General features: G+C 54.1%; 5 protein-coding genes across 5 annotated transcripts; 1 reads left to right on the top strand and 4 right to left on the bottom strand.

The window, feature by feature from the left end:
• Positions 1–3,160: 3,160 nt before the first annotated feature.
• On the bottom strand, positions 3,161–4,336 carry ACO1O0_001747 (putative methyltransferase-domain-containing protein; the record flags this gene model as incomplete). The annotated part of the gene is made up of 1 exon (XM_083191229.1): positions 3,161–4,336. The coding sequence occupies one exon, from the start codon at positions 4,334–4,336 to the stop codon at positions 3,161–3,163; it is 1,176 nt and encodes a 391-aa protein (XP_083052443.1).
• Positions 4,337–4,931: 595 nt separating this feature from the next.
• Positions 4,932–5,585, top strand: ACO1O0_001746 (cytidine deaminase-like protein; the record flags this gene model as incomplete). Its single annotated transcript, XM_083191228.1, has 1 exon — positions 4,932–5,585. One exon carries the CDS (start codon positions 4,932–4,934, stop codon positions 5,583–5,585), a length of 654 nt encoding a protein of 217 aa, XP_083052442.1.
• A 59-nt stretch (positions 5,586–5,644) lies between these two features.
• On the bottom strand, positions 5,645–6,421 carry ACO1O0_001745 (uncharacterized protein; the record flags this gene model as incomplete). Its single annotated transcript, XM_083191227.1, has 2 exons — positions 5,645–6,259; positions 6,404–6,421. 2 exons carry the CDS (start codon positions 6,419–6,421, stop codon positions 5,645–5,647), a joined length of 633 nt encoding a protein of 210 aa, XP_083052441.1.
• A 3,291-nt stretch (positions 6,422–9,712) lies between these two features.
• Positions 9,713–10,891, bottom strand: ACO1O0_001744 (uncharacterized protein; the record flags this gene model as incomplete). The annotated part of the gene is made up of 1 exon (XM_083191226.1): positions 9,713–10,891. One exon carries the CDS (start codon positions 10,889–10,891, stop codon positions 9,713–9,715), a length of 1,179 nt encoding a protein of 392 aa, XP_083052440.1.
• Positions 10,892–20,528: 9,637 nt separating this feature from the next.
• ACO1O0_001743 (S-adenosyl-L-methionine-dependent methyltransferase) lies at positions 20,529–21,855 on the bottom strand (the record flags this gene model as incomplete). The annotated part of the gene is made up of 4 exons (XM_083191225.1): positions 20,529–21,003; positions 21,062–21,272; positions 21,428–21,457; positions 21,522–21,855. The coding sequence occupies 4 exons, from the start codon at positions 21,853–21,855 to the stop codon at positions 20,529–20,531; spliced, it is 1,050 nt and encodes a 349-aa protein (XP_083052439.1).
• Between the last annotated feature and the right edge of the window lie 3,275 nt (positions 21,856–25,130).

Genomic DNA, 25,130 nt, shown 5'->3' with positions numbered 1-25,130 from the left:
TAGCAGCACGATGGTTCATAATGATGACGAGTGCTACAGGGGCACAATGTAGTAAGCCGTAATGGCAAACAGAACCCCGAGTTGAGAAGGACGTACGTACGGAGGACTCCGTAGGAGTATCAGGAATGGCGGTCTGGTGTTGACCGTGGAGCAATCATGAAAGAGATCTGCCACATGGTTGAGGGGTTCACGACTTCGCCTCAGTGGTTGCCGGCCGCCATGGGGCCTTCAAATTTTGTTGGCTCAAAGGCTAGTCAAAGCCGCAGCCTTAACGGGTTTCCTCTCCTGGTCACCGAAAAGTCCTCTCCAGCGTTGTGTGTGGGACCGGCGGTGCTGCCCTTCTGAGAGTCTGAGTCACCCCGGTGCGCCCTTCATCCGGGTACGTATTCGTACGAATGCCCGTATTATCAATATTGACATCGCTTCGTACTCCCGTCTTGTTCGCCATCGCCGCACCGGGGTGAAGGACTGTCGGGTGGAGCAGTGGAGCACCCGTGGGATTGTGAACATGGGCGTCTTGTGGTTTTCAGGTTGTTAGCCGTCACTTACCACTACGTTAAACACCAGGAGGTGATATAGACCACCTAGTTGGATATACTCCTTCGCGCACAACACGGGAATAAACGCCAGTGCTAGTCTTGAGGCTAATGCATCATCTGCACAGATGCAAGTACTCAGTGGGCGAGTGTTGCACGTACCATTGCGCCCGGACACCCTACATGTAATATCACGCCTGCTATGGCTGCCAACATGAGCCCAGGAACTGGAAGAGAAAAAGCGTCAGCCGGGTACGCCATCCTCCCGTACGTCGGGGCCACTATGAAACATGGACTAACATGAACTAACATGGGCCCGTGCACCCCCGGCTCCCTTCCGAGGCCCACCGTCCAATCACAATCGCTGCCCTGCCCCGGCTCGCCAGGATAAACTGCGGGAAAATCTCGGTAGCCCCTGCTTTGCTTGATTTGGTTTTGGGTGCCCCCCACCCCACCTTTTGCCTGCCCAGGAACTCACTTTGACTCATGTTGAGCCACCCCAATCTTCAAATCCTGAAGCTGGACGTCACTCCACAAAAGGTCCGCCCTAAGCCGCCGTCCAACGGCCGCGGGAGTCGGCCGATCTCTGCGAATATGGTCCCCACAATACCGGTTCGCGAACCGCTCCACCACCATTTTGGATCCGAGCCCGGGCGGCTTGGGTACGGATGGGAAGCAAGATGCTCTGTTTACAAAGACACCCCAGCCACTGCATTTACGAAGTACCTACTAGTATCCGTAGTATATGATTTATCTAGGTACAGCTAATGCTCTCTATAGGAGTAGTACATTGTTTATCTGCTTGCATATTTCGTACAGCCATCTGCGCTGCTCTTGAGCCCAAGGCAGAAAGCTGCGTTGGCCCCCAAGACTTTATTCGAGGTTCATGATGTTCGGGTACATATCCTGCCCATTCGACGAACCATCAGGATGCAGTAGCGACTCGGGAGCGTGAAGTCGGGCTCGCTTGGAAATTCCAATCAATAGGTGGGTGAAAATCGGCCCAGCGATCTGATCCAGAAAAGCTCGATCGACGGCTGGGTCAAGCACCTCGCAAATCTGAGCAGCCTGGTTGCCCAGTCGGTACAGTTGGGTCAATCACAATACGATGCAAAGACTAAGGACAAGGAACTTTTTGTCTCCTGTTGAAGATGCTGGATACGATCCCGTTGGACCAGGTTTGCAACCAAATATCATGACGTAGATTCTAGCATCGGACATACGTACGTACATATCCCCAGCAAGCCATGCATCAGCCGTGTCTGCATTTGGCAAGTTTATTCCGATATACATATTAGTATTCCAATGGGGCCTCTTTAACCTCAGCATCTTTTTATCTCCCTCCACCATCGGCTACGTTCCCCCGCCCCTCCCGTCCTTCATCCGATAGACATGGTCTCCTGTACCCCAAGCTCCATCTTTTATAGGCTTAACACAGAGCGCCGCGACAACCACGATCCGCGACTACATGGAATGCCCTCCCGGACACCATCGCCCTGAGACGTCCGGGATGCCGTCTCCAGATGCGTCCCACCCGCCTTTTTCTCGGCCAAGTCCGTATTTGTCTCTGAGGGAGGACCCTTGTCGAATGGATCTGTTCAGAACGCAGCGATTCCAGAGGACGAGAAATGGCAAAGATGCGGAAACCCCCACGGGAATCATCAATATCACCACCTCGCAGTAAATTTATGCATATTGCCAAGGCAAAGCAACCACATATCCCATGACCTAGTTGCCTTGCAGCAAGCCACCTAAAGCTGAGCTGGGCTAACATAATTCTCAACCAATGAAGACGGTCCCAATTTTCAGCCAACCCAGGATATCCAGACATCGGGGAACCGGCAAGATGCTATTCTTTGATTATGGATGGAAGGGCCCCGGAAAGGTGTTTGGTTTGTCACAGTCCAAAGTGTCAGCATGATCATGGGCTCATCTCTCGTAATCAATTCCACCGATGCTACCCTCTGAGTGAGACCCGACCCGACTGAATCAAGTCCGGTTATGTACCTAGTCAATAATATAATGTTCAAGTTTATAACCCAACATGAGCCTACTAATCGTAGTAACGGTTTGATGGCTCCAGGAGTTGATGGTATTTGGGGACAGAAGCTCCCGAGTATGGAGCACAGGTTCGAGTGGTCGAGGTTGCTGTGGGTGTATTTTCAAGAGTTCGGATATGAAGACTCGGCTGGGGTGCTCCAATTCCTACTTCCAGTGTTGGGAGATCTCTTCAAAGCCTTGAGGGGCTGGGATTGGCATCACCGTCGGGTCGTTGAAATCAACACCTCCATTATCTGACTGCTGAAGGATGCGAAGGTTTCTGGAGATCGGCTTCATAGTGGTTGCCCAAGAGTTCCCCGTGATGCTTCGTCACCAAGGATGGTTCGTAGGCAGTGCTCCTCGTCGTCAACGTCGGGTCGAACCAAGCCTGAGCCTGAGCGGGTAGATTTAGAGGCGAAGAGTTCGCAAAGCGAGCCATGCAAAGCGGCCTTGCCCGTCTGAAAATACTCCCAATCATCCCCATGGTGCTATTCAGGTTGTCTCGGGTGCGCACGAGTTCACGCCCAATGACGCTCTTGCACATGCAAGCTATAACCAATTGTGCAAAGAAATCTTCCGCCACATCATGATTTCTCAAACAAGTAGAGTTCAACGCGTTGCGATTCTGCACCCATCACCGGCAACGGGATTGTCTGCTCCTCGAGCTTCACCCACTGGTGTTGGGCCAGCAGGTCGAACACTTCCGTCTCCGACGAGTGGCGGGGCTTAGTAGCCAAGAAAACTTTGGTCGCTGACCGGCCTCCCGCATGTGCCATATTGACGGAATGCAAAGCAGAGAGTGTCTCCACCAGGGCTGGCAGCACATCAACGTTGTAGGTGCAGTCGCTAAACATGATGAGATCCCACACACGTGAGGCGACTGTCGGTCCGAACCGTGCCTCCCTACCGTCCTCCCAATCGAGGTTCTCGTAAAGTAGCTGAACCCCGTCGAGACTAGAGACACGGCCAATGTTTGACCGGACTTGCTCCTCGGCGTCTTCTAGATCGGTCATCAAGACAGTGCGTTCCGGGGATGTATCAGGTCGCATAGCCGAGGCCACCACGGCGGCCCCTAGACCTAGAACCCCGACGCCACAGCCCAACTCGAGAACATTCACAGGCTGGTCTCTGGACAAAATGCCCTTAACAGCCTGCATCCATGGGCCTCGACTCGCTGCGGGAACCGGCTGCTGGATAGTGCCGGCGAGACCACACACAGTGACCACCCCGCCATCCCATACGTGACGGGCGAGACTTTTGGGCTCACCGACATCTTCGGCAATATCCAGGCAGCTCAGGGAGTCCTTTCCTTGGCCGCACTGAATCTTCCTGGTTGACACTTGGCGGTCTTCGTCATCCTGCCGGTTCAAGCTTATCCAAATGGGCATTATTAGGCCATCCTCGGCGCCTGTCTGGGCAATCTTTCGAGCCGTGTCGGCTGAGTGATCCTGGCTCGCGCTAATGCAGATTTGTACTTCATGGCCAGCAGCCAGAGCCTTGGACACAACCGCAGGGGCTTTGAATAGGGGTTTGAGGACACGCTGACCAGATTTCCAAACAACTTGGCCATTCCCAGACAACGGCACGGACATTGATCGCGAGGTATTGCCGATATGAGCCGTGACATTCAACTCCACTGGTTCGTCCGGGAAAAGCAGCGAGTCTCCAAGATCCGTCGATATGATGAAGAGAAGCTCGATCTGGTGGCTTCTCCCCGTCAAAGTCACCTTAGGCGGTCGCAAGAAGCGTATGTAGTGCATGGTGGGTGGGTGTCGACAAGCCGATGAGGGTAGTAGTTTGCGGATTCAGAGCCACTTTGTTTTCTTGCCAAATGGCATGAAAAACGAGATACAAACAATCTAGAGAACTTGAATTTGATTGTAACAGAAGTAAGCTAGGTACCCGGGTTGTGAAACGCTGATTCTTGGAGCATAGAAAGAGGAAAGCGATGCTTGAATTTTGATTGTGGAAGTGAATTCTGCCTTTCTGTGCTTAGTCATTCAGCTAAAAGGGTAGTAGGTGGGTACAGGACGGTGAGGGTGCCTCCTCCTTCAACTTCCATCCTGAGACTATGGTCATTTCACAATTCACGATGGCATCGCGATCGCATTCAAGCCTCGAAATGTTCCTTTCTAGCCTCAGCGCCTGCCCTAATGCTTAAGCTTTCCACCGCACGATGCTCCGGACTCGGACCACGATCGGACCGCGTCGGGTATCCCCATCGGAGGTCGCCGCGTGCCCACTCTAGCCTTTCTCCGTAGTCGCATGCGTTTTCCAATAGCTTGTTCATGAAATTATCTTGAGAAGCACCTCGATTTACCTCATTCAGAATCATATCCTTCTCAATTTGATACCATGTCTGCTGCCCATTCCAAAGCGCTTCTCCAGGCGTTCCTCGCAACCGTCGAGGACGCCATTGTCCCGCTCACCCGCGAAGGCGTCTCCTCCGGCTCCAAGGTATTCGGCGCCGCCATCCTCGACCGCCAGACCCTCCAGCCCCTTACCGTAGCCACCAACAACGAGCGCGCATCTCCCCTGCTCCACGGCGAGATCAACTGCATCCAGAAGTTCTTCACCGTCGACTTCCCCGACCCGGAGAAGCGCCCGGACCCGCGGAAAGACTGCATCTTCTTCACAACCCACGAGCCGTGCAGCCTGTGCCTGAGCGGCATCACCTGGTCGGGCTTCACCGAGTTCTACTACCTCTTCACCTACGAGGACAGCCGCGACCTCTTCGCCATCCCCTACGACATTGACATCCTCCAGGAGGTCTTCCGGGTGCCGGGCGAGGAGACGCCGGAGCAGGTCGCCAAGAGGGACCTCTACAACCGCCAGAACAAGTTCTTCAATTCCAGATCTCTTGCTGACCTGGCCGGGGATCTCGACGAGGTCGATAGGGCGACTTTTGTGAGCGAGATCCAGCGGGTCAAGGGCCTGTACAATGCGCTGAGCGAGACGTACCAGGAGGGGAAGAAGTCTGGCGCGCAGAGCTCCAGCATCTGGAAATAAATTTTGTTCTATGATTCAGGTCATCCTCGCCCCTTTGACGCTCACGCTTTGTGGGATGGTCACATCTTGAACCATTCGTGATCCAGGGCCGCAGCGGCGCTTATCCGCCCCTTGGGATCATACCTGAGAAGCTTCCCCAGCAGATCCGCAAACACGTCAATCTCCTCATGTGGCATCTCCCTGTGGGCGTCCCCGCGTAGCTCTGGAGTATACCAGAGACCAGGTGCCAGCTTGTCCTTGATTAAACGGTCGCCATGAGCGACAGATGGGTGGAATGTGAACACTGTACCCTCCCCCGGCAGCGGCTCTGGTGCCACCACCATCCCATTCTCGTCTATGTCGTCGTCGTTAAATGATCTCCTTCGGCTTTCCCTGATAGTTGACCACCAAGGTTCCGGTAGTTTGCCCATGGCCTGGACCATCGCGTCTAAATAATCATCATCGATATCGTCGAATGGGGCAAAAAGCTTCCTCCCCGTACGGAGTTCGAAGAGAGTACACGCAAGGGCCCAAAGATCAGATCCAATGCCAGCAGTCTTGTCCAGAATTAATTCAGGAGCGCGGTATGGCGCAGGTATGCCGAGGTCCTCTGGTGGGTGTGCTATCTCAAACGACTCCCCGAAATCAATAAGGGTTAGCTCGTCATCGAGGTGCTCCCGTGGCACATCTAGCCACTGTATCGGGTAGATGAGGTATTGAGGAATATATGGATCATTGTGGCGGCTGCTAGCACCCTCAGAGGAAACTTTGAGAACGGGATTCCGCCAAGGTGTGCCTATTAGGGAATTGTGACATACAGACGGACAGACCCTACTTACCACCGTGACATATTCCATGACTGTGAAGAAAGCTTACAGCTTGAACAACGTTGGAATAGATAGTCCTCAATACTTGGACGTAGGCTTCTTGGTTGGATAATGATCCAAAGTCTACCCTTGGGCCAAGAACTTGGTACACGAAGCATAAGTGCTTGCCATTGGGCCCTTCAACAGTGAACTAATCCAGCGGCAAGCATATTGTTGGGGAAACCTTGATATTTTGTGACTCTTGGCTCAGGAGGTGTCTAAGCCTTCCGAGATGAAGCTCAGGGCAGTCCTCGGTTGAGGCATCCGCCCCAAGGATTTTCAAAGCAACATATCTGGTCGTCTCCTTGGCATCGGTATCTCGGCAGAGCCAGACGGTAGCAAACCCCCCGTGACCGAGCTTATAAAGGACACGGTAGCGTCCATCTTTCCCAAAGAAGTCACCCAAGTGGACAGGATGAAGCCCGCATGGCCCATAGTCCAGAAGTTTCTCCAACCTAAAGGGCGCCAGCTCCAAACGAAAGCCAGGCGCTCTAGGAAGACCCATCTGCCACCCAACGCAATGCGGCTTACAGGCCCCCAGAGTTGCTTATTCTAGTAGTAATACGTGAGGAAGGCTGCGGAGGATGCGGTCTTAGGGGAGCTTTTAACATCCCAGCCTTATTGTCCGACAATAGGCCACCGTCAGCTATGGAGAGCCTTGCGAAACGGAGGGGGAGTGCGGGTTTTGCAACCCTCAACGGTGACGACGACGGTGACAACCTAGTCCAAACTGCAAAGCAGGCCGGGGATCGCCGGCCGCAACACGTGGGCCGCTGGAGGCAGCAGGTACTATTACTAGGTAATACTGGGTAATACTGGGTAATACTAGGTGCTATATGCAGGGCCTGCATGAGGGCGCGAGCGGTGGTTGGACGACGTAGCGCCTGCGACGTGCTGCAGCATCTCTTTCCGTCTATTTTCCCTCCCCTATGTCCCCTTCCGTCCCTCACACTGGGTTACATTGTGCTCCTCCAATCCGTCCGTTTGTGATGGAAGAGCGTGAGACAAGGGCGTCGTACGAAAAAGGTAGGGCGGTTGGGCAGGACGGTTTGCTTCTTGCTCGCTTCGTTGCCGAAGGGGCAAAAAAAAAAAAAAAAAAAAAAAAAAGGTCAAAGCAGAAGTAAGACACGGCATACAGGCTGGGCGCTTGGGATGGCGAGTACGGAGTACTACTACGAGTACTAGATGTGATGGGGGAAGCCCATGGGGATCTAGCACAGTTCACCGGTGAACGGAGGGATGGGAAACTCGGATGCATACGTGCGGGCATCGACCGACATGGAAGACGCCGGGAATAATGCAGCCAACGGGTACGTAGGTAATGGCTCAGACATCTCTGGGGCCGTAAGCAGTCCGTGCAGCTCGTTTTTCGTATCTTATTATCGTATTATTACTATGAGAATCCAACCCTATGCTGTCGTGTATACAAGTATCTGTATCCGTGCTCGTAAATCGTTATGGCGCACGGTGGGGGCTGGGTGTGCGACACGAAGCCCTGGAATAGGAGCCCCCTTTTCTCGTACGTGCTGAAGAACGCTGATGATGACAAGAGGTAACACTTCATCCGCAGAATATGGCGAGCAACCCGTGTGCGACAAAACCACATGCCGGTTGGCTCGGCCATTGATGACTCCCCGTGGCGGTGGTAATATGAGCACAAGATGCCCCCTCCTTCTGGTGGTAAGACCAGACGGTAAGACCACCCTATTCGTAGCCCACGAGCCAATGCGAGATCCAATCTGTGTAAACGTCCCTTGGCAAGCATGTCTCGGTGTGTCCCGAGCACTCCGCGAATGCTGAGTTTGCGGCCGACATTTCGAGTAAAGAATTTGAGATGAGAGAGGGGATGACCCGACCCCTTGAGGCATTCTTCCTGGGGATCCCCAGCCTCCGTGTCCACGCGGGCACTCTATTCGGGAACCAACACGCCCCTCGCCCACCGAGCCGCTCACATCTACGAATAGATACTCGCTCACCTTGGCATCATCAATATCATTAATCCCGCTTCTCGCCATCTGCGCCGTCTCTTCAGGCAATAATACTAATAACTGCCTAGGCCTTCGGGCCCCAGAGCTGTGTTCAGCTTAGCAGATGCCTGGAGGGCTCTAAACCCCTGTAGCCCCCCCCCCTCAGCTCCTCCCGCCCTTGCCCGCATCCCCAACCCCTCCCAGGCCCAGGCGTGGCAATGCGAATGACCTCATAAGCCGGGCCGCCGTCATGGGCCTCTACTTGTTTCCACCTATTCCCACGTCCATCCCAAACATGCATCCTGCGCGTTTGCTGGGGGCGGGCCTTGACGTATTACCGTGCCATCGTTCCAGGTCCGCGTGGGTTTACTACATGAACACCAGATACAGTAGCGATGAGATATGGCTTGGTTGGCGATGTCATCATTGGGTACAGGGGCACGCTGCGCTACTAAATGCTTGAAGATATTACTGGGACGGACAGATCGCACCGAGGATCGCACCCATGTACGAATATGTAACCACGTTTCAACATCATGATATCACTGCTGGTACTACGAATGCTACTCATGGTGCTCATTATGTACGAGTAGGCACCTCAGGTAGTATCGCTACAGGGAGAGCCATACGTATCCCGTTTGTCAAGTTTCGATTCCAACTAGGTCCAAAATCCCAAAAGACACGGTACACTTCACTCAATCTTCCTAGTGCATGTGCACACATGGCATCCATCTAAGCAATGTAGCATAGGTAGTCATGCATACACCGTGATTACCGTGAAGTATCTAAAAATCTATCCTCCATCTAAAGCCAACCTCCCAAAGCACTTTTGATGAACCCTGTAGAGACGGGAAACATAAAGACAAAAGACCGCCCTAACCTTCCTCATAACTGCTTCGCTCCCTCGCTCCCTCGCCACTCGTCGTAGAACGAAAACGCTGGGTATCTCAAGGTAAGGAAATGAACTCCCCATGCATCGATATCCCTCTCCTCCGCACGCGTGCATTGTTGACAGTACAGGTCGCCCTGGCATGTCTTGAAAATAAAAAGCGACAAGAACCGCTCCGCCGGGAAAAAAAAAGACTGAGACGCCGAGCATTGTAAGGAAACCCCATATGGACGAGGGGTATTATCCTGAAAGGAAATCCGGGAAAACAATAGTGTACAGTCCTTGATCTTGGCCTTTCCATCCGGCGGCATGAGTCCACTGTTCGGTCCGGATCCGCAGGAGTATAGAGAGAAGGAGATGATAACAAATGAAATAATATGGCCATCCGCTGGAAATCCGGTTTCAGACAGATCCCAATGGTGGCCTTTAGATGGTAGGATTCTCCAGAATGGGAGCAATGTTGGCGTCAAATCGCATGCTCCATGTCCTCACTTTCTGCATAAACTTTTCGGTTCTCATCAACTCTCGGTCTCGGCCGAACAGTGTGTCCACAAATTCAATACCGGAATTCTTGCCAAGGCCAGACTGCTTTTTCTTGCTGGCCTTGAGCATGGGAGCCTCGCAGTTCTTGAGGAGAAGGCGGAGCGTGGCCATGAGCCGCTCGCTGGAGTCGAGTTGTTCATTAACCAGGCTGCGCTTCTCCTTGCTGCGAACCTTGAGGCCGACGTTAATGGCGCGGTTGGTCTTCTCGCTCAGCTCCAGCAAGAGGAGCCATAGCTCACCTGCCATCTCCGCTAGCGGCTCCCGGGATCCGACCTTGTATACTGTCCAGTCGTAGATCCACCTGCCCAGGCTGTTGGCATCGAACACGCTGCCCAGGAGCAGGATGGGCTCCTCACGCGGGTCCCAGTTCTTAAGAGAGTATCCTGGAGGGATCTTGTGCCGGGCAGCATCATCCTCGGTCGCCTTGGGAGGAGCGGGCGGCTTCACCATGCGTGGTGCCGCCTGGGTAGTGGGTCGCACAGTCGACGGTCGCTGGGGAATCGAGGCAGATGCTCGACGCATGTGCGAATGGCTTGTCGGCGCTCGGGGCTGCGCGATCGGCCGGGGAACCTCGTATGAGGGGTCTCGGCTGTAGACTGCATCGTTGTAGTATGGGGCGCCCTGCGAGTAGTTGGCGATATTAGTGTACCATACCCCATCGTAGTCGGCTTGATAGTGGCTGTGTCTGCGAGACCGCGACTGGGCAGGCAGCACATAGGTGTACCCCATGGCCTCGATGAGCTCGTCCTCGTCGGATTCTCCATGAGGGGTAGAAGACCGGACGTGGGAGGTGAACGAGTTTCGGCGATCGCGCTTGGAAGGACGAGGAAAGGACTTGGAAGGTCCCCGCGACGAAAAATCTTTGTAACTCACATCAACCGTGGCATACTCCCCGGAGCTGTTGTATCGTGGAGAGTCCCTCGGAGGGCGGGGACTGAATGCAGACTGCGTGGAGTAGCTGTTGACTCGTGTGTGAGCAGCGCGGGTGGCCGGCCGGCGAGGCGTTTGTTGCGCGTCGAGCCAGTTTGGCCGCGGCGAAGGGGTAGGAGTAGCCGACGACATTCGCGAATACTCCCACTCGTGGACCGGGGTCGATCCGGGTGTTCTTGGAGATGGATAACTGTTCATGATCCTGAGGTCTGCCGATATCCCCTTGACATCCGCTCCTCAACCTCCTCTCGCCCAAGATTTTGTTGTTGATCGTAAATGGTGGTCGTCGGTTCGTATGCCGGCGTAGGTGTGTTGTGTTGGAATCCCTCGATTTATAGTATGGCGTCAGGGATGGGACGCGCGGTGCGGTAAAAGCCCGTCACCTTGGTATGTGGTCGGAGGAGAAGGGGTTGGAAAAGTGTCGAGATGCTGCAAACATGACCGATTTGTCTAGTAGATCAGATTCCCCGCGGAGGAAATGCTGAGTAAAGTCCAGATATCCTGGCACCGTGAATTTTGGGACACTTCGTTGCTGGGCGTCGTCGACCAGCAAACAAAGTCACAGCGAGTGTCGACGTCGGACTCCGACGTACAGCGTATATTTCTAGAGTGGGATGAAGAATATGTTGATTGGCAAGAGCCCAACCTATGTAGGAGAAAGGGAAGAGGCTGGGTGATGGTGGTGGTGTGGTGAGATTATATTGGGTTCCGTTGGCTCTTTCCCTGGCGGTAGGGTAGGAGTCACGACGAGCAAAATTGATCAGGAGCAGGGGTAACGCACGACGAGGCATGCGTGCTGGAGGGGGAGTGCCGCCAGCAAAGGAAAGTGCAACAGGGAAGCTTCTGGCCCTTGCTCATGGTCGAGGGAGGGGGGCGTGAGCGTAATTTGCGCCCTCTAGTTCCCGCTGGATTGGGGCTTAGTCACTTGTACCCATGGAAGCTGCTGGTGGGTGCGACACAGTGCCAGATGCCTCCAGACTACACGGCCTCTCCTTCGTTCATTCCCAGCTTGCCTGCCTAGCTGTCGTGCACTGATTCTGACGCCCAATGGATCAATCCAGAGTTGACCAGTCCAATCCAGTCGCCTTGGTCCGAACAAGATGTGACCACCAAGTGGTTGTCTGTTTCCTTCTCTCGACTGGTGACTTTCCAGTTCTTCGATCGCCGCTGAAATGATCGAGCCGCAGCAGCCCTGTTTGTGACGGTGCCAACAGGCCATCCATCCCCAACCAAACCTCCTACGGATGACGCGGCGGAGACGTCGAGGCCGCTGAATCCACCGAGATTGGCATTGACAGACCGAGCCTCGGCCAACTGATCAGCGTCCGCCGCCCAGGACTCCCAGCCCGTTGGGGTATCAGTTAGGCCGGTCAGTCAACGACTCAGCGTGGTCGAATTCGGAATAATAAATGGGAATGACGACGGTCAATCCAGGACTTCCCGGCTGAGCTGTTAAAGATCCTGGTCGCCGTGGCGGCGCGGAGCCTCTCAACTCCACCGAAGGTGTCGGTCCAATTTGCCGGGAGGGCAAGCGAAATGACCGTCCTGCGTATTGGATCCCCTAACCGCCGTCCCGGACGTCCGTGCCACCGTTCAGGACAGAAAATTTTTCGTTGATTCTCTTGTATCCTGCCCTTGTTGGCAGCTGCGTTGATTTGATTGACTTTGTGTCCTGGTACACTGGCAGGCCGTTGTTTCGGGTGTTTGGACCAGCAGGCGGCAGAGGACTCCTTCACGAGTCACGACACGAACACGACGAGCTTGGCGAGGGAGGGACCAGCACACTCCAAATGGCCAGGTTCCCGGTGGCAAACGGCTCGGTGAGCGGCCACAGTTGAGCACGCACTCCGGATTGTCAATGCGCAACCATGCTGGGCCGGTGAGGCTTTTGGCGGCCGCGCCCCAGGAAATAAGGGGGTTGGCTACACCAGGATACCGATGTTGAGGAGGCTGAAAGCCACGGGTTCAATGTGATGCAGGCGTATCCTGTGTTCAATTAGCCTATGAGGGATGGGATTGGTGCAATGTGACAAGTCACTGGCCGAAGCCACGAGGCGCTGAAGCAATCGAGGAAGACACATGCCTCCGTGAGGGCACTGACACGAGAATGATATGAACCAGCAAATAATAATACTCGTACGAGTACGAGTACGAGTACCTACAGCCGCAGGATGGATTCCACCGAGTATTCATGTGCTCTCGACCGAAGGATGCCACTCATTCACAGCAAAAGACCGAGACATGATTCCATCACCGAGGCGTGACCGTGCACACCATCTTCGAACTCGGAATTCTATAGCAATGATGGATGGCTCACGACGTTTGCGGAGTGGTGTTCTGTCACAAGCGCGCAACCCGGTGTGATAAACACGCTCCCGTGCAGCTTCACCAGAAGGGGCAGTGTTCTTTGTCGCTGCGATGTGCAACATCAGATGAGCCACGCGAGACTTTTGATGGATGACGAGGTTTGGAGCTGTCACCATTGTTCATCCCGAGACATCGTCCATGCCGATGGTGCGCGGCCCTGCAGGGACCGAGGAGCGGTTCTGCGAAATAGCTGGGTTTCTCGACGCTAATCTTGGACGTTCTCGTGGGTGCACTCAATCATTCCAATTGCGCAGGCGGTTCCTTATGCACCTTCTCCGCATCGCATCACATCGCATCGCATCGCACCGTGCCGCTGGTGGAGGTGGCGGGCGGGACGCGTGGGCACCACGCTGGAGTCCACCGAGCCATACCCCAAAGGCGCAAGGGCCATGCTGCCGACGAGGCTGGCAAATGGGGTCTTTTCCATCCATCTGCGGGTGATGAAGCGTTTCAATCCAGCCCGGCCTCCTGCCTGCCGAAGTTCTGGAACCTTTCCAACCTTTCCCCAACCCCATATTACGGCACTGGTAGATGGCATTGGGGACCACGATGTTGAAACTTCCCACTACGTCGTATCATGCGGCAGAGCAGGAGGCTATCCACAGCAACGACCATTTCAAGCACCCCAGCTTGACCCACTGCCAGCATCAGGTTGGTTTCTCCTACTCGTATATATTACTGATGTGGGATGCTTAAAAAAAATTCACCAGCCCTCCGTCGGCCACCTTCTCTACTACTCGCACACATTGGTCATGGCTTATAATACGGCCCCTTGATATATTGACAGTCCACAAGTCAATATTTCCGGTCCGTAAGGACATTCACAGGCTAATGCTTGATCATTCAGCCAATGGGACGTTTCTGTGCTGGTCCGACCGTCTGCGACCATGACAGAACAACCCCGGGTATGTGTAAGTGTTCGCTGCCACAACACGACATGGTCCTTATCAATATATATATATCACGGTCATTAATTATGCTGTCTAGTGGCAGTATCCATGCAGGGTCTTCCGTTTTTACTGAGGGGAAGATTTACAGCAGTCGCTCGCCGCTCAATTCCATCTGATGTTAATATCCGTGCCGACAAGGCAGTCAGTCGGTTCAGGTGCCTCCCTCGATCCAGGATTACTCGCCGATTATTTTATGGTTTGAATCATTTTTACGGAAACAAAGTTTGCTTCGGAAGGTGGGCTTCCGACTGCCCGTCTCTCGCACGTGCTATAGTACGGCGTCCCACAATCATACGAAGTATCATTGTTACAGTCCTGGAGTGACGCCTCGTTCGCACGGGTGAGCGGCTTCCAGGCCTTGTCCTCCGCAGCCCTCGCAGGTCAGTTACCATACTTTTCTCCCAGCACCGGAGAATCAGAACAGTCATCAAGCTCCTCGGCGTGGAGCCAGCGCACAGTACGACGCCGACTGTCTGGTCTGTGCCAGCTTCACCTTGCTCGCCCGAAATTACGGACACTCACAAAGGCACTCCCTAGACTTTGTTGTTAAACGCCCTCTGCCTATCCTTGCCAAGCCATACATCCCAGAATCTCATCTGATGAGCTTTTCATTGGTTGAAGGGCGTCTCCCCCTGCTCAACTTCTAGAAAATCACCCCCCCTCTGATGTCTTAGCTCAGGGCCCAGTGCGATGATCCCTGAGCACACAACGTTCCGCGTCGCCAGCTATATTCCTTGTCATTCAGCAAGGGCACGAAAATTTTTTCTCACATTCTTATTCAACCACAACTCATTTTCCAAGAGAGCAAACAGGAGCACAGCCAGGAGAGGAGATTGCCGCTTAATGAATGAGAGCAGAGGTTGAATTATTCCGACCCCCTACGAAGCACTATGGGATGACTCACGGAGCGACCAGTTTCATGTATGGGGTCCCAATGAACTGGGCGCTGTGCTGTATTGATGTCCAAAGCGCGCCGTGTCGTCGAATCGGGGCCCAGCTGGAGTCATCCCGCAGCATCGATTGGCACTCCCGCTATCCAAACAGACACGTCTGCGGCCCACCCTCGGGGGGCGTCTGCTCTGAAATACTGAGGCCCGGTGCCAGCATGGCCACATGTTGCCGCCCAGGTTGAGGAAGGACACCCATAATAAGGGCCAGAAGGCCAGTCAAGACAACCCCAAGAGATACCATTACCGTGTTCCGCGCCCAAAAATAGGCGCAGTTGGTCTTAGTATATCACGTAACTTGGAGCAACCAGGAGGAGTCCAGGACGACACTTGGATAGGATGCTCACCGACTCTTGTTGTGCGTTCTGGGTCTGGGTGTCGCGGTGTCGCCCTCCGCCGACCGGAGAAGTGCGCATTTGTTACTCGAAGGAGTCGCAGGATCGGCCCGGCCAGCCAGGACAGGCCGTTGTGTGTTCCTCCTAGTATAAAATGATGACACCGGCGAAGTATCATGGCCTATGGAAATGTCTTGAAATCTGTCATAACACGTCCCATTTTCCACCGCGGCCCCTTGGTCCACAGAGGGGCACGCTCAGCCCTAAAGATTGCCCCCATCAACAGCATCAAAAACCTTGGAGCACAGCGAACAGTGAAGACACAGACGGGGGCCTTCTCGAAGGAATCATAATAATACCATTCGCAGTACGCCAAATGTAGGAGGATAGAGGGGTATTAGGGCAGCGCGGCACGGTGACGTATAAATTCCCACAATTAAAAAATAATAATGGGAAATTTGCCCTACCCGATGCTGCGGCGGACTTAATAGGACTGGGACTCTGGGAGGCTTGCAGGCAGGCTGGCAATCCTGGCATTGTTTTCATTTGGCAGCAGCCGGCGGTACAGGGGGGCGTGCAAGCATGCCACGCTTGCAGAAGTTGCACTGTTAGTCTGTTGCAGGCCCAGCCGTGCGTCTAAAACACTGGTCTGAGTCTCTCAGAGAGACTGATGAGGCAGCGGCACGGTACACCCTCCGATGCTCCTCTGTTCTGTTGGTGCGAGTCCCAAGGGCAACCAGAAGCAACTTTGCTGGCCCCTTCTGGCGCGCCAAACAACTGGCGGTGTCGAGCTTTCCAGCTCCCCGAGACTCGAGCTATGTGACTAGCTACATGCTACCTTACCTGACACGGAAGTATATGGCAGACGCCAGGGAACATGGGATGATTTTTTTCGTCGCGGTGAGGCAGCTGGTGCCCTAACTATGGGGACAGAAAGCCTGAAAGGGGAGAGAAAGTGCAGCCTATTTTCCCGGGACGAGAGACGGGATGGAGGGGGATGGAGGGGGATGGAGACGGAATGCCACGCCCGGCCCCTCGTCTCTCGATCCAGGACTCCAGAGAACTGACTCCAGAACTGCCTTTGCAGGTGGTGCTCATGCGACTGTGCCCAACCCAGAAGGAGGGGCTGCAATGCTGCATCGGACGCGCTGCAGCGGGCATCAGTGTCGTGCTGTACGTGCGTCGCCGTCATCTGTATGTGTCAAAGGACCCTGCCTCCGCTGCGCTGCGCTGCCGTAAAACCGCTGCGTGCCCCTCTTGCTCGTTGCAACTTGCGGCTATTATTCCAGCTTACGACGTATTACTTCGTACGTCTGTGCTGCTCAATGACATGGCATCGCCTTAACGCTGTCCCTCCCCTCTTCGTCGGCCCGCACCCACTGAGCCCACACGCCCGGTGTCGATGATGCCCAGGATATGGCGTTTTTTTTCTTCTCGTTTCTGCCCTTTCCTTTGGTCCTTCTTTCCGTTTCCTTCTCTCGGGCTCCCAGGATACCGGGACGTTTCGTCCATTGTCCAGTCGATGTCGCGAAGCTAATCTTGGCCATTCCACCGGATGCTTACGGTCGGGCTGACACCGAACGCCCGTGACCAATGATTTCTACGTGCTGGGCTTGTCATCTGTGCTTGTGGCCCCTTTTTCGGCGTCAGGAGGACGACTCACCCTGAGTCGGGTTTAATACGCCATGCACAGAGAATAAAGGGAGCCTATCGCCGTGATTCGATTACGAGACGTGGCTCTTGTCTCCTCTTCGGGTCTGAACTAGCGAACAGTCTTTGCGCACTGTCTTCGACGAAGATGGTGGATGGTCTAGGAAAGAGGCAGAGAGAAAGAAAAAAAAAAGAAGTGACCAGCTGGCCAGACATTGACCATATGCGAGCAACCATGCGTGCCCAATGGATAGACGCCTGAAATGCGACTCGTTCCAGCAACGGCCGGGACTTGTAGGCTTGCACTAACATTCCCAGAGGTAGTGGTGTCGTCGATTTACCCTGATGGGCCCGATCCTGGGTAGGTGTGGCGCTCATTTGGGAAACGACAGGCTGTCTATGCAATATTGGCATATGCCGTGGTGGTTCTTCAGATGAACGACCAGGGAATACATGTCAGCTTTTATTCCTCTGTTCGCATTATTTCCAAGGGACATGATCCTGTGCAGTGTCGAAGCAGCTTTGTGTATCGAGAGATGCCTCGATTTCTGGGATTAAAATGAAATTTGCGTAGGATGTATATAGTGTTTCTGCGCTCTAACACTGACGGCCACACTTAGACGCAAAGTGCAAGCAAAGCTTTTATCGTAATTCTGTCTGTTATTAGATAATGCAACGTTACCGACATATTGTCGGTCCAGGGCAGTTTTGTACCAGATATCACAGGGTACATGTAGCAGCCACTTGTTGGAGATGGATTACGTTGCCTGAGGTATCTATTATGTACTGTGCCCAGAATTCCCCTTTCCAACTTATCCACGACGAGATGCTTGTGTGTATCGCGTCCAGCGGTAATCAGTGCCTGTACGTCGGTGCTGTCGAGGTTGCTGGGCATGACGACAGGCGCGTCATAGGTCGATGTGCCCGGCCTCATGTCGGTCCAAGACATGCGGCCCGCCGAGAACGAATACACTTGGCGTCGAGGGCATTTCTAGTCAGGAACCTGAGCTGTGGCCTCGTCGTGTCAATCTGTCAATCTAATGGTAGTGCCTAGCTCGGAGTAGACGTGGGCCAGGGTGGTTCCAGGTTGGGCTGCGATCCAGAGGCGGATGAAGATGGACTTGGACGCACTCGACATCCCGATGGCAAGACTAGATGAGAAAAAATAGTCCCCATGCTGGCTCCTGTTGACTCAACGTGACTCCATGCGGACGTCAAATTAGCAATTGATAGGTATCCACCGCTAGTCCCTTCAAATTTACCCCAGAATCGGATGGTCCACCGGACCGGGGATGGAGCAAAATCGGTCCCGGACTGCCGGTATACTTCCCCACAAGACAACTACGTAGTACTGTCTTGAATCCAACGAGGTTTGGAGTATACTCCGTAGACTTCCCCGTGTGTACACAAATCAGCAACACAAGTCTAAGCAGGTCACCGCGTATCCGTAGTAATCTAGAAATCTTCAGTGGCGGTGCAGCGAACCCGACAGGCCGGGACGGCGAACCCGCCCCTGCGCCACCACCCGGAGCCACCCGGTCCCGCCCGGCCGGCGGCGAGTGGGGAACACCGGAGACTCCGACCGACTTGGCTCCCTCCTCCTCCCGTTGGGCCGCAATGGCGCCTGCGTGGGTTTCGAGCTTCCTTGAGCTTCCACCACCTACCATCGTCTGACTTTTTTGATGATTCAGCCCGCTCAGATAGCTTGGGGAAATGGCAGACGGAACACGAGGCACCATGTTCTTGGCTCAGCCACCTTTTTTGGAAGAGTGCGTGCTAGACTTTGATAGCATCTCGACTCCCTGATTTACACGTTTGCCACACCACGCTCCTAGGCATGGGCGACGACATTGGACGGCGCCAAATTCATGCCTCATTAATTTTTTAAGTACACGCCCTCAGATGCCAGGATATAGCGCCAGACTTCGCGAGTTAAAAAAAAAATGAGTCACCAATGAGCGGCTGGACGACTCCTCGAGGTACCGAGGCTATTCGTCCTCGATCCTTCTCTTCGTCCTCGATCTCTCTCATGATGGTATCGCCACCTCCAGTACAGTAGTCTGAGCGACACACATCCACCGTCATGACGGCTTGGCGACGAGCCGGCATGGCCACTCCACGAAATCGCCCACCGTTCACCTCGGCACGACGGTGACGCATATCCAGGGCACGCCACCGTGAACTTGCTTCACCGCAGGGTGCACAGGCAGCAGCAGCAGAAGTGCCTCGCCACTCCCGGGCATCATTAGACTCTCGGCCCAATAGGGTCCGGCTTCCCCGCGGGGACTGGGCAGTGACTTCTCTTCACGTGCTCGGGTATGGCTGCTGCGATGACACTGCGCCGGGCATCATCGGCCAGTGAACGCGCACGTATGCGACGGGAGTGCCTTGTCTCCTCCACGGAGCGTCATCTGTGCTCAAAAGAGGGGGGGGGGGGGGGGGGGGGGGGGGGGCACATAAAGGGTCTGCCTGATGAAGTAATACTCACTGGACGGCTGTATCGATACCCCCCTCGGTTCGTAAGATGGTCACTTGACGTATGTAGAAGCATATAGTGCCGTCACACTGTGTGACTGGTAACGCGTTAGGAATGTTTTAGCTTCTGATTTTCTGAAAGTAGTCGCCGTGTAGATGGATCAATCGTCTCGTCAGCCAGGTGTGGCAATAGCAAGATCTCGGTGCTTCGTCATGAGGGAGCACCTCCTCCTTGTAAGAAATGAAGGGGGGTATATAGTTTCCCCATTCAAAATATCCTCACTTAGAACATCTATTGCCACCTTCAACGTATTACTCACCCGTTGGTACTACTTGCATATTCTTTCTCCTAAGAAGGCAGCTCACTCGCCTAGGAATGCCCTCGACAGAGCGCTCTGCGTAGTGCTCACGGCCAAGTAGAAGGGGTCTAGCCATCACCGGGGCCGAAGTGAGGCTTAGCATGGGGTACAATAGTCTGCATGGTGAAGGGAGGGCAGGCAACAGAATCAAAATTTACTACTGGAAGTATCTTAATGATAGTGCTATATTGGCCAACTGGGGTTGCCACCAAACCACAAGTAACTATCTAGCAGCATTGACACTCAGTTCCCATCCGACCAGGTCAACATCGTTGAGGATGAAATTTTCCCCATAGGCAAAATGCAATATTTGAAATTCTTTTTATTTGATTTTGCTTCTTTCTTTCCAAAGGTAGTGGCTTGAGTAGTCTTCATGTACGAGTAGTAGCTCCCCAACCTACCGAGGCCTATTTGGCCCATCCTCCTTCTCCTTTTCTCCTTTTATGTATCCCCAAGTCCTCCGCTCATGAGAAAAGTCAAGTCTACCATAATGTATCCCTAAATGCTCCGAACCTAGGCCGTGATGTTCCTCGCTGCATCCCCAGACATTGCATGTCGTGACCCAACTCCTGCAAGAATGCAAAGCCTCTATCCCCCGTTAGGCTCAAATACCGCCATCTGCATTTGTCCCAAAATGAGAAGAAACGCCTTCCCCAAAGATTAGAGAGCCGAAAAGACGTCGGTTCTCATGTCGCATTCAACGGCTTGCGGCCGCGAATGCTGTGGAAGGGATAGTAGGTGTGGAATTTGGGCAGTCCGTTCTTCTCCTCCGTTAAATGTTTCCGGACGTCGACAAGAAACATTTCGATCTGAATATCAGTCCAATGAAGTCCGTCTCGTAGAGGCTTCCTTGCGAGTCCATGGAGTCCCCACAGAATGACATCTCGTAGAATATGTCCACATTGTTGAAGCTTGGCCTTCTTTGCCCAGGGTCCTACTGGGCACTTTAAGTTCTTGGAGTTTATCTCCTCAAAGCCGGCAGCGTCTAACTCTCCCCGGGCCTCTAGGATCGCATGCAACTCGGAGCCCAAGTTTTTCATCCCCATGTCGAGGTAGTTCACAAAGTCGCGCCATGCGAAGGGCTCGTCGCATGAATCGTCGTCGCAAGCCGCAGTGTAGTGGAACTCCTGAATCTCAACCCAACCGCCGGGCTTCAGGTGCCTAGATCTTGATCAGCCATGTAAGCTCGCTTAAAAGCACCGCGTAAGGATAGCCAAACCGGAATATTCTGTCCCATAACTCTGAGCGGTCCCTTATAGAGTGTACAGTATGCCTAATGTGAATATAATCGAAGTGGTTCTCGGGATATGTCCAGCCTGCCTCGTGTTCAATGTCGTCAACAACGAACGAGACGTTTTCAGGCACCCAGTCGGGCTGTATGGGCGACAGGTCCATCCCGTGGAACGTTGACTTGCGATAGATATCGGCCACTACATCGTCTGTCAGCCACATCGCATGGATGAAGTCTAGTGCGTGATGAGATCTGCATGTGCCAAACCCGGGAGCTTGGGTCACAGACTGCGGCCGAATCACATACGGACCAATGAGGTCCTAGATAGAATGGAAAGACGGTGAGACAACGTACAATCTATGCACCATTTCCCAGTTCCCGTACCTGCAAAGTCACAAATTAGTATTTGGCAGGTGGGCGATTGGCAGTAATAGTGCTCGCCACTTACCGAGGTCAAGAACTTCAGCGCCGTCTTCGAGCCGGTGGTGAACGGGGGCATGGAAATATTCGCCATCGCACAGGTAGACAGTGAGATTGTGCTTTAAATCGTCGCGGTACTGCTCCGTTTCGTCATTGGGAAAGCAGTACTTGCCGGCGTGGTACGCGTGGTATCGAAGGCCCCCGTCGACAATATGCTGGCGGATGCTGTCGGTGAGACTGCGTGTGTCGTCGTCGAGTGGAGCGAAGTCGCCCTTCTCTATGCTCTGGATAACTTCCACATCAGCGGAGCTGCCAACGGCAATGGCAGAGCCACTGGTCAGGGATGGCGAGGGAGGTGCCATGGTGTGGGTGTCTGAGCCGGAGTCGCCGTCCAGGGCGGCCCTGGCGGTGTGCTGGACCTCGATACCCGTCAGAGGGCTCGTATGAGGATCCGGCCTCAGGTTCGCCACTGGCGGGCAAAGACGGAGGGGAAAGCGGAAACGAAGGCGGAGGCGGAGACGACACGGCAAGACGGAAGAGATTCAGGCGGGGAATTCATCGCAAGCAACAGAATGCAGAGGACATCGCCGAGCTATATGGGACTCCGAAGGCTATCATGGGCTGCGAGTGGATCAAGGTCAATCAGATGTTCTGTGGGACGACGGAGAGCCGGACATACTGGGGTTTTGGACCTTGTCCGTGCTGTGGGTATCACCAGGTCTAGTCCCGGCCACAAATGATACCTTGCAGCCTGCACAGAAAGCTCAGCTTTGCCCTTAACAGCTAGGCCAGTCGTGGACTCTTCATAGCACTGGATCCCAAGCGTTTGAGATAGTTGAGGCAGAGTGCTCCCAGGCACACGGGCTCTAGCAGGCGACGGCTCGAGACGAACGTTTCAAGAGCCGGTTGCACACCTTGTCTGTAGGACACTAGGATCCGGGACCCGGGGCCCTGGAGGTTCAACCCCCCGGGCCTGATGAACAGGGGCTTAGAACGGAGACGGGCGAGTCCGTAGCAAGTACGGGCTATTCTTCCAGCTCAATGAACGCGGTCGATTGATCTCATGAGTCCAGGAAGCTGGCCATGTGAGGGCTAAGCGAGTGCCAAGTGAGGGGGTGGCCGCCTTCCGGCTTCCAGCCCCGTCTTCTCCGTCTCTCCTTCCCAAAGATGGGGTTTTGGTGCTAGAGGCAACCTAGAAAACAACGCAGAAGCCCGCTACAGGACCTTCCATAGGTACCTGTCTGCACCTGCCTCGTGCGCTGTACCGCAATGCTGGATCACTAATAATTGTTTACAGTCCACTACAGCCTCGAACTACAGGGAGCAGGGCACTGTAGTGGGGTTGACGTCACGCTAAAGTAGCACTCGTCTTACCCCAGGCCCTTGAAGTTCCCATGCTCCCCTCGTCCATTCCCTCGAAATTTCTCTCTGTCACTTTTGACGGCTCACACGACAGAGATGCCTGCTCAAGACAGCCCAAAATGGCCGAGGCTCGGAGAATTCAACGCAATACAGTAATTAACTCGTCCACTTCGTCTACCGTTCGGCTTCATCAAACGGGCAGTCCCGAGCCGGTGGTTCCCCGTGGCCCACCTGCGCAAGCACGCCGGTCAGCCCGCAGCTTATGGGGGCCACGGAGTTTTTGAGATGCATGATGGATGGGGATGGTAACGCAAAAAGGGGGGGCTGGAACCAAAGCTTCGGTTCAGGAGAGACCAACCCTCTAGGGCCCTCGTTTCCCACTAGCCACCGAGACCAGCGACTCGCTTATCTGGGATGTTCCTACGGATACTCGGAGGTTAATAGAGGATGCGAGCCTCTATGAGTCTAAGAGTATTGCTACTACTTACGATCATGCATGTAGCCTCCCTCACATCGACAAATGCTGCCGTTGGCAAACTACTTTTTTTTCGCTCATATGGAGGTTATCCCACGGTGAATCACCCCGACACCATCAGCTCCTCAAAAGGGGCCGTAATACGGACTAAGGACGCAGTCAACCCAGTCTTCCCATTAATGGGAATTTAGTGTTCCGGACCCCAACAGGGATCCGTCAACTGAGAATGTCGGGATGGGAGGGTTGGCCCTGTTGGGGGCGGGGACACATCGATTGAAGTCCACGTTGGGTGAGCCATTCTTCCAGTCGTGTCTCATCTACTTTAGCGCTCGCGGCGGTGAGCTCTTACATAAGTAGCACTCAGCGTCTATTACTTCGCACCTCCCAAAAGGATAGTTGCTCAACCACAATCGCAATCACAATCACGACATCAACACGCCGCAACAAGTCCAACCAACGTACTTCAAGACACCCCGGACGGAGGTTGAAGGCCCCAGAATAACGACGCAGTAGGAGCCACTCTGTCGGTAAGAATGTCTAGCCAGGGCAGTACCAGCAGTCAGTAGCCGATGCGGCGGCCGACGCAGCGCCCCTGGTGGCGCAACCTGAACCCGGTGGCTGGGTCCATTCGGGAGAAGGAGGGCGTTGAACAAAACTCACATGCAGCAGACTACTGCATCTCACATACTCTGGTCCACCCATCGGCTGCACCGTCATAATGGAACGGAAACTACCAGAGTGCCAGACTTGGCAGACTGAGGGGTTGTTTAACGTTCCTAGGTGCGACAGCCGACTGACAGACTGAGAAGGTGCGCGAAAATGCGCTGAGATGCATATATATACACCGCAGTCCATCAACAGCATGCAGGCTAATCTGATTCCATTCGACAGTAGGCTTCATCATGGAGGGCACTTGCCGCATGTTGTGTAAACTACGCCTACTTGGAGGCAAATTCAGAACAGACAAAGGACAGAAAATGGAACAGGCGGGCACATCCAAGGCGAAATATCCGAAGAAGCACGCATGACGGGAGTTCGCATCCAAGGCGAAAGCAGGGGAAGTCCCCGTGGTGGTGGTGCAAGTGCCCTGGTCCCCTGTCCCAGCCCTGCGGTTCTAAACTTCCGAGCAACAGGGCGACACAGAACCAACATGCGTTAACGCTAAAAGCCTCAGACCAACTCCCTCTCCTGGCAACCCTCGTCCAGGGGCCGAACTCAGCTGAGGTCGCATCGCTCAACCCTGGTTGTACTACCGCCTACAGATATGGAACTCGGCAATCGCCACAAGAGAGCATGGGCCATCAGCAATCCATCAAAGCAAAGTCTGCGGATTGTTATCGCCAACCCAAGATCCAAGTGCATCCCTCCGAGCACAAGTCATTGCTACGACGTAGCACACCGCTCCGCGCTTCATGCGGTCTCCACAGGATGTTGCATCCATGGATTTTAGTCCCTCCCAGCCACAACTAGCCATGAATAGTGCCCAAATGCTGCATTGTTGTACTTGCACAACATAATAGTGCTATTGTTTGGCAATTCTCACCAGACCCCCCCCCTGGTCCTGCGGTGCCTCATCTGCCTCCTAGGCTCCTCAGCTAGTCCCAGCAGCTTGGTTTGAGCCATCCACCTTGTCATATGCATGGGGGTCCCCGCCAACAACCACCAGCCAACACCGTGTGCTCGGGAACCCCCGACCAGTTAGAGAAGAAGGCTCTTGGGTACTAGCCACATGGTGGGCAAAGTACCTATTAGGTACTCTAAGGTACAAGATGGCAGAGATGCTGTGAGCCGATAGTCCCA

Source organism: Amphichorda felina (assembly GCF_050947745.1).
Source record: "Amphichorda felina strain 45539 chromosome Unknown scaffold_2, whole genome shotgun sequence".
NCBI lineage: Eukaryota > Fungi > Ascomycota > Sordariomycetes > Hypocreales > Bionectriaceae > Amphichorda > Amphichorda felina.
Note: the sequence above shows the minus strand (reverse complement) of the source record. Positions and strands in the feature narration are given on the sequence as shown.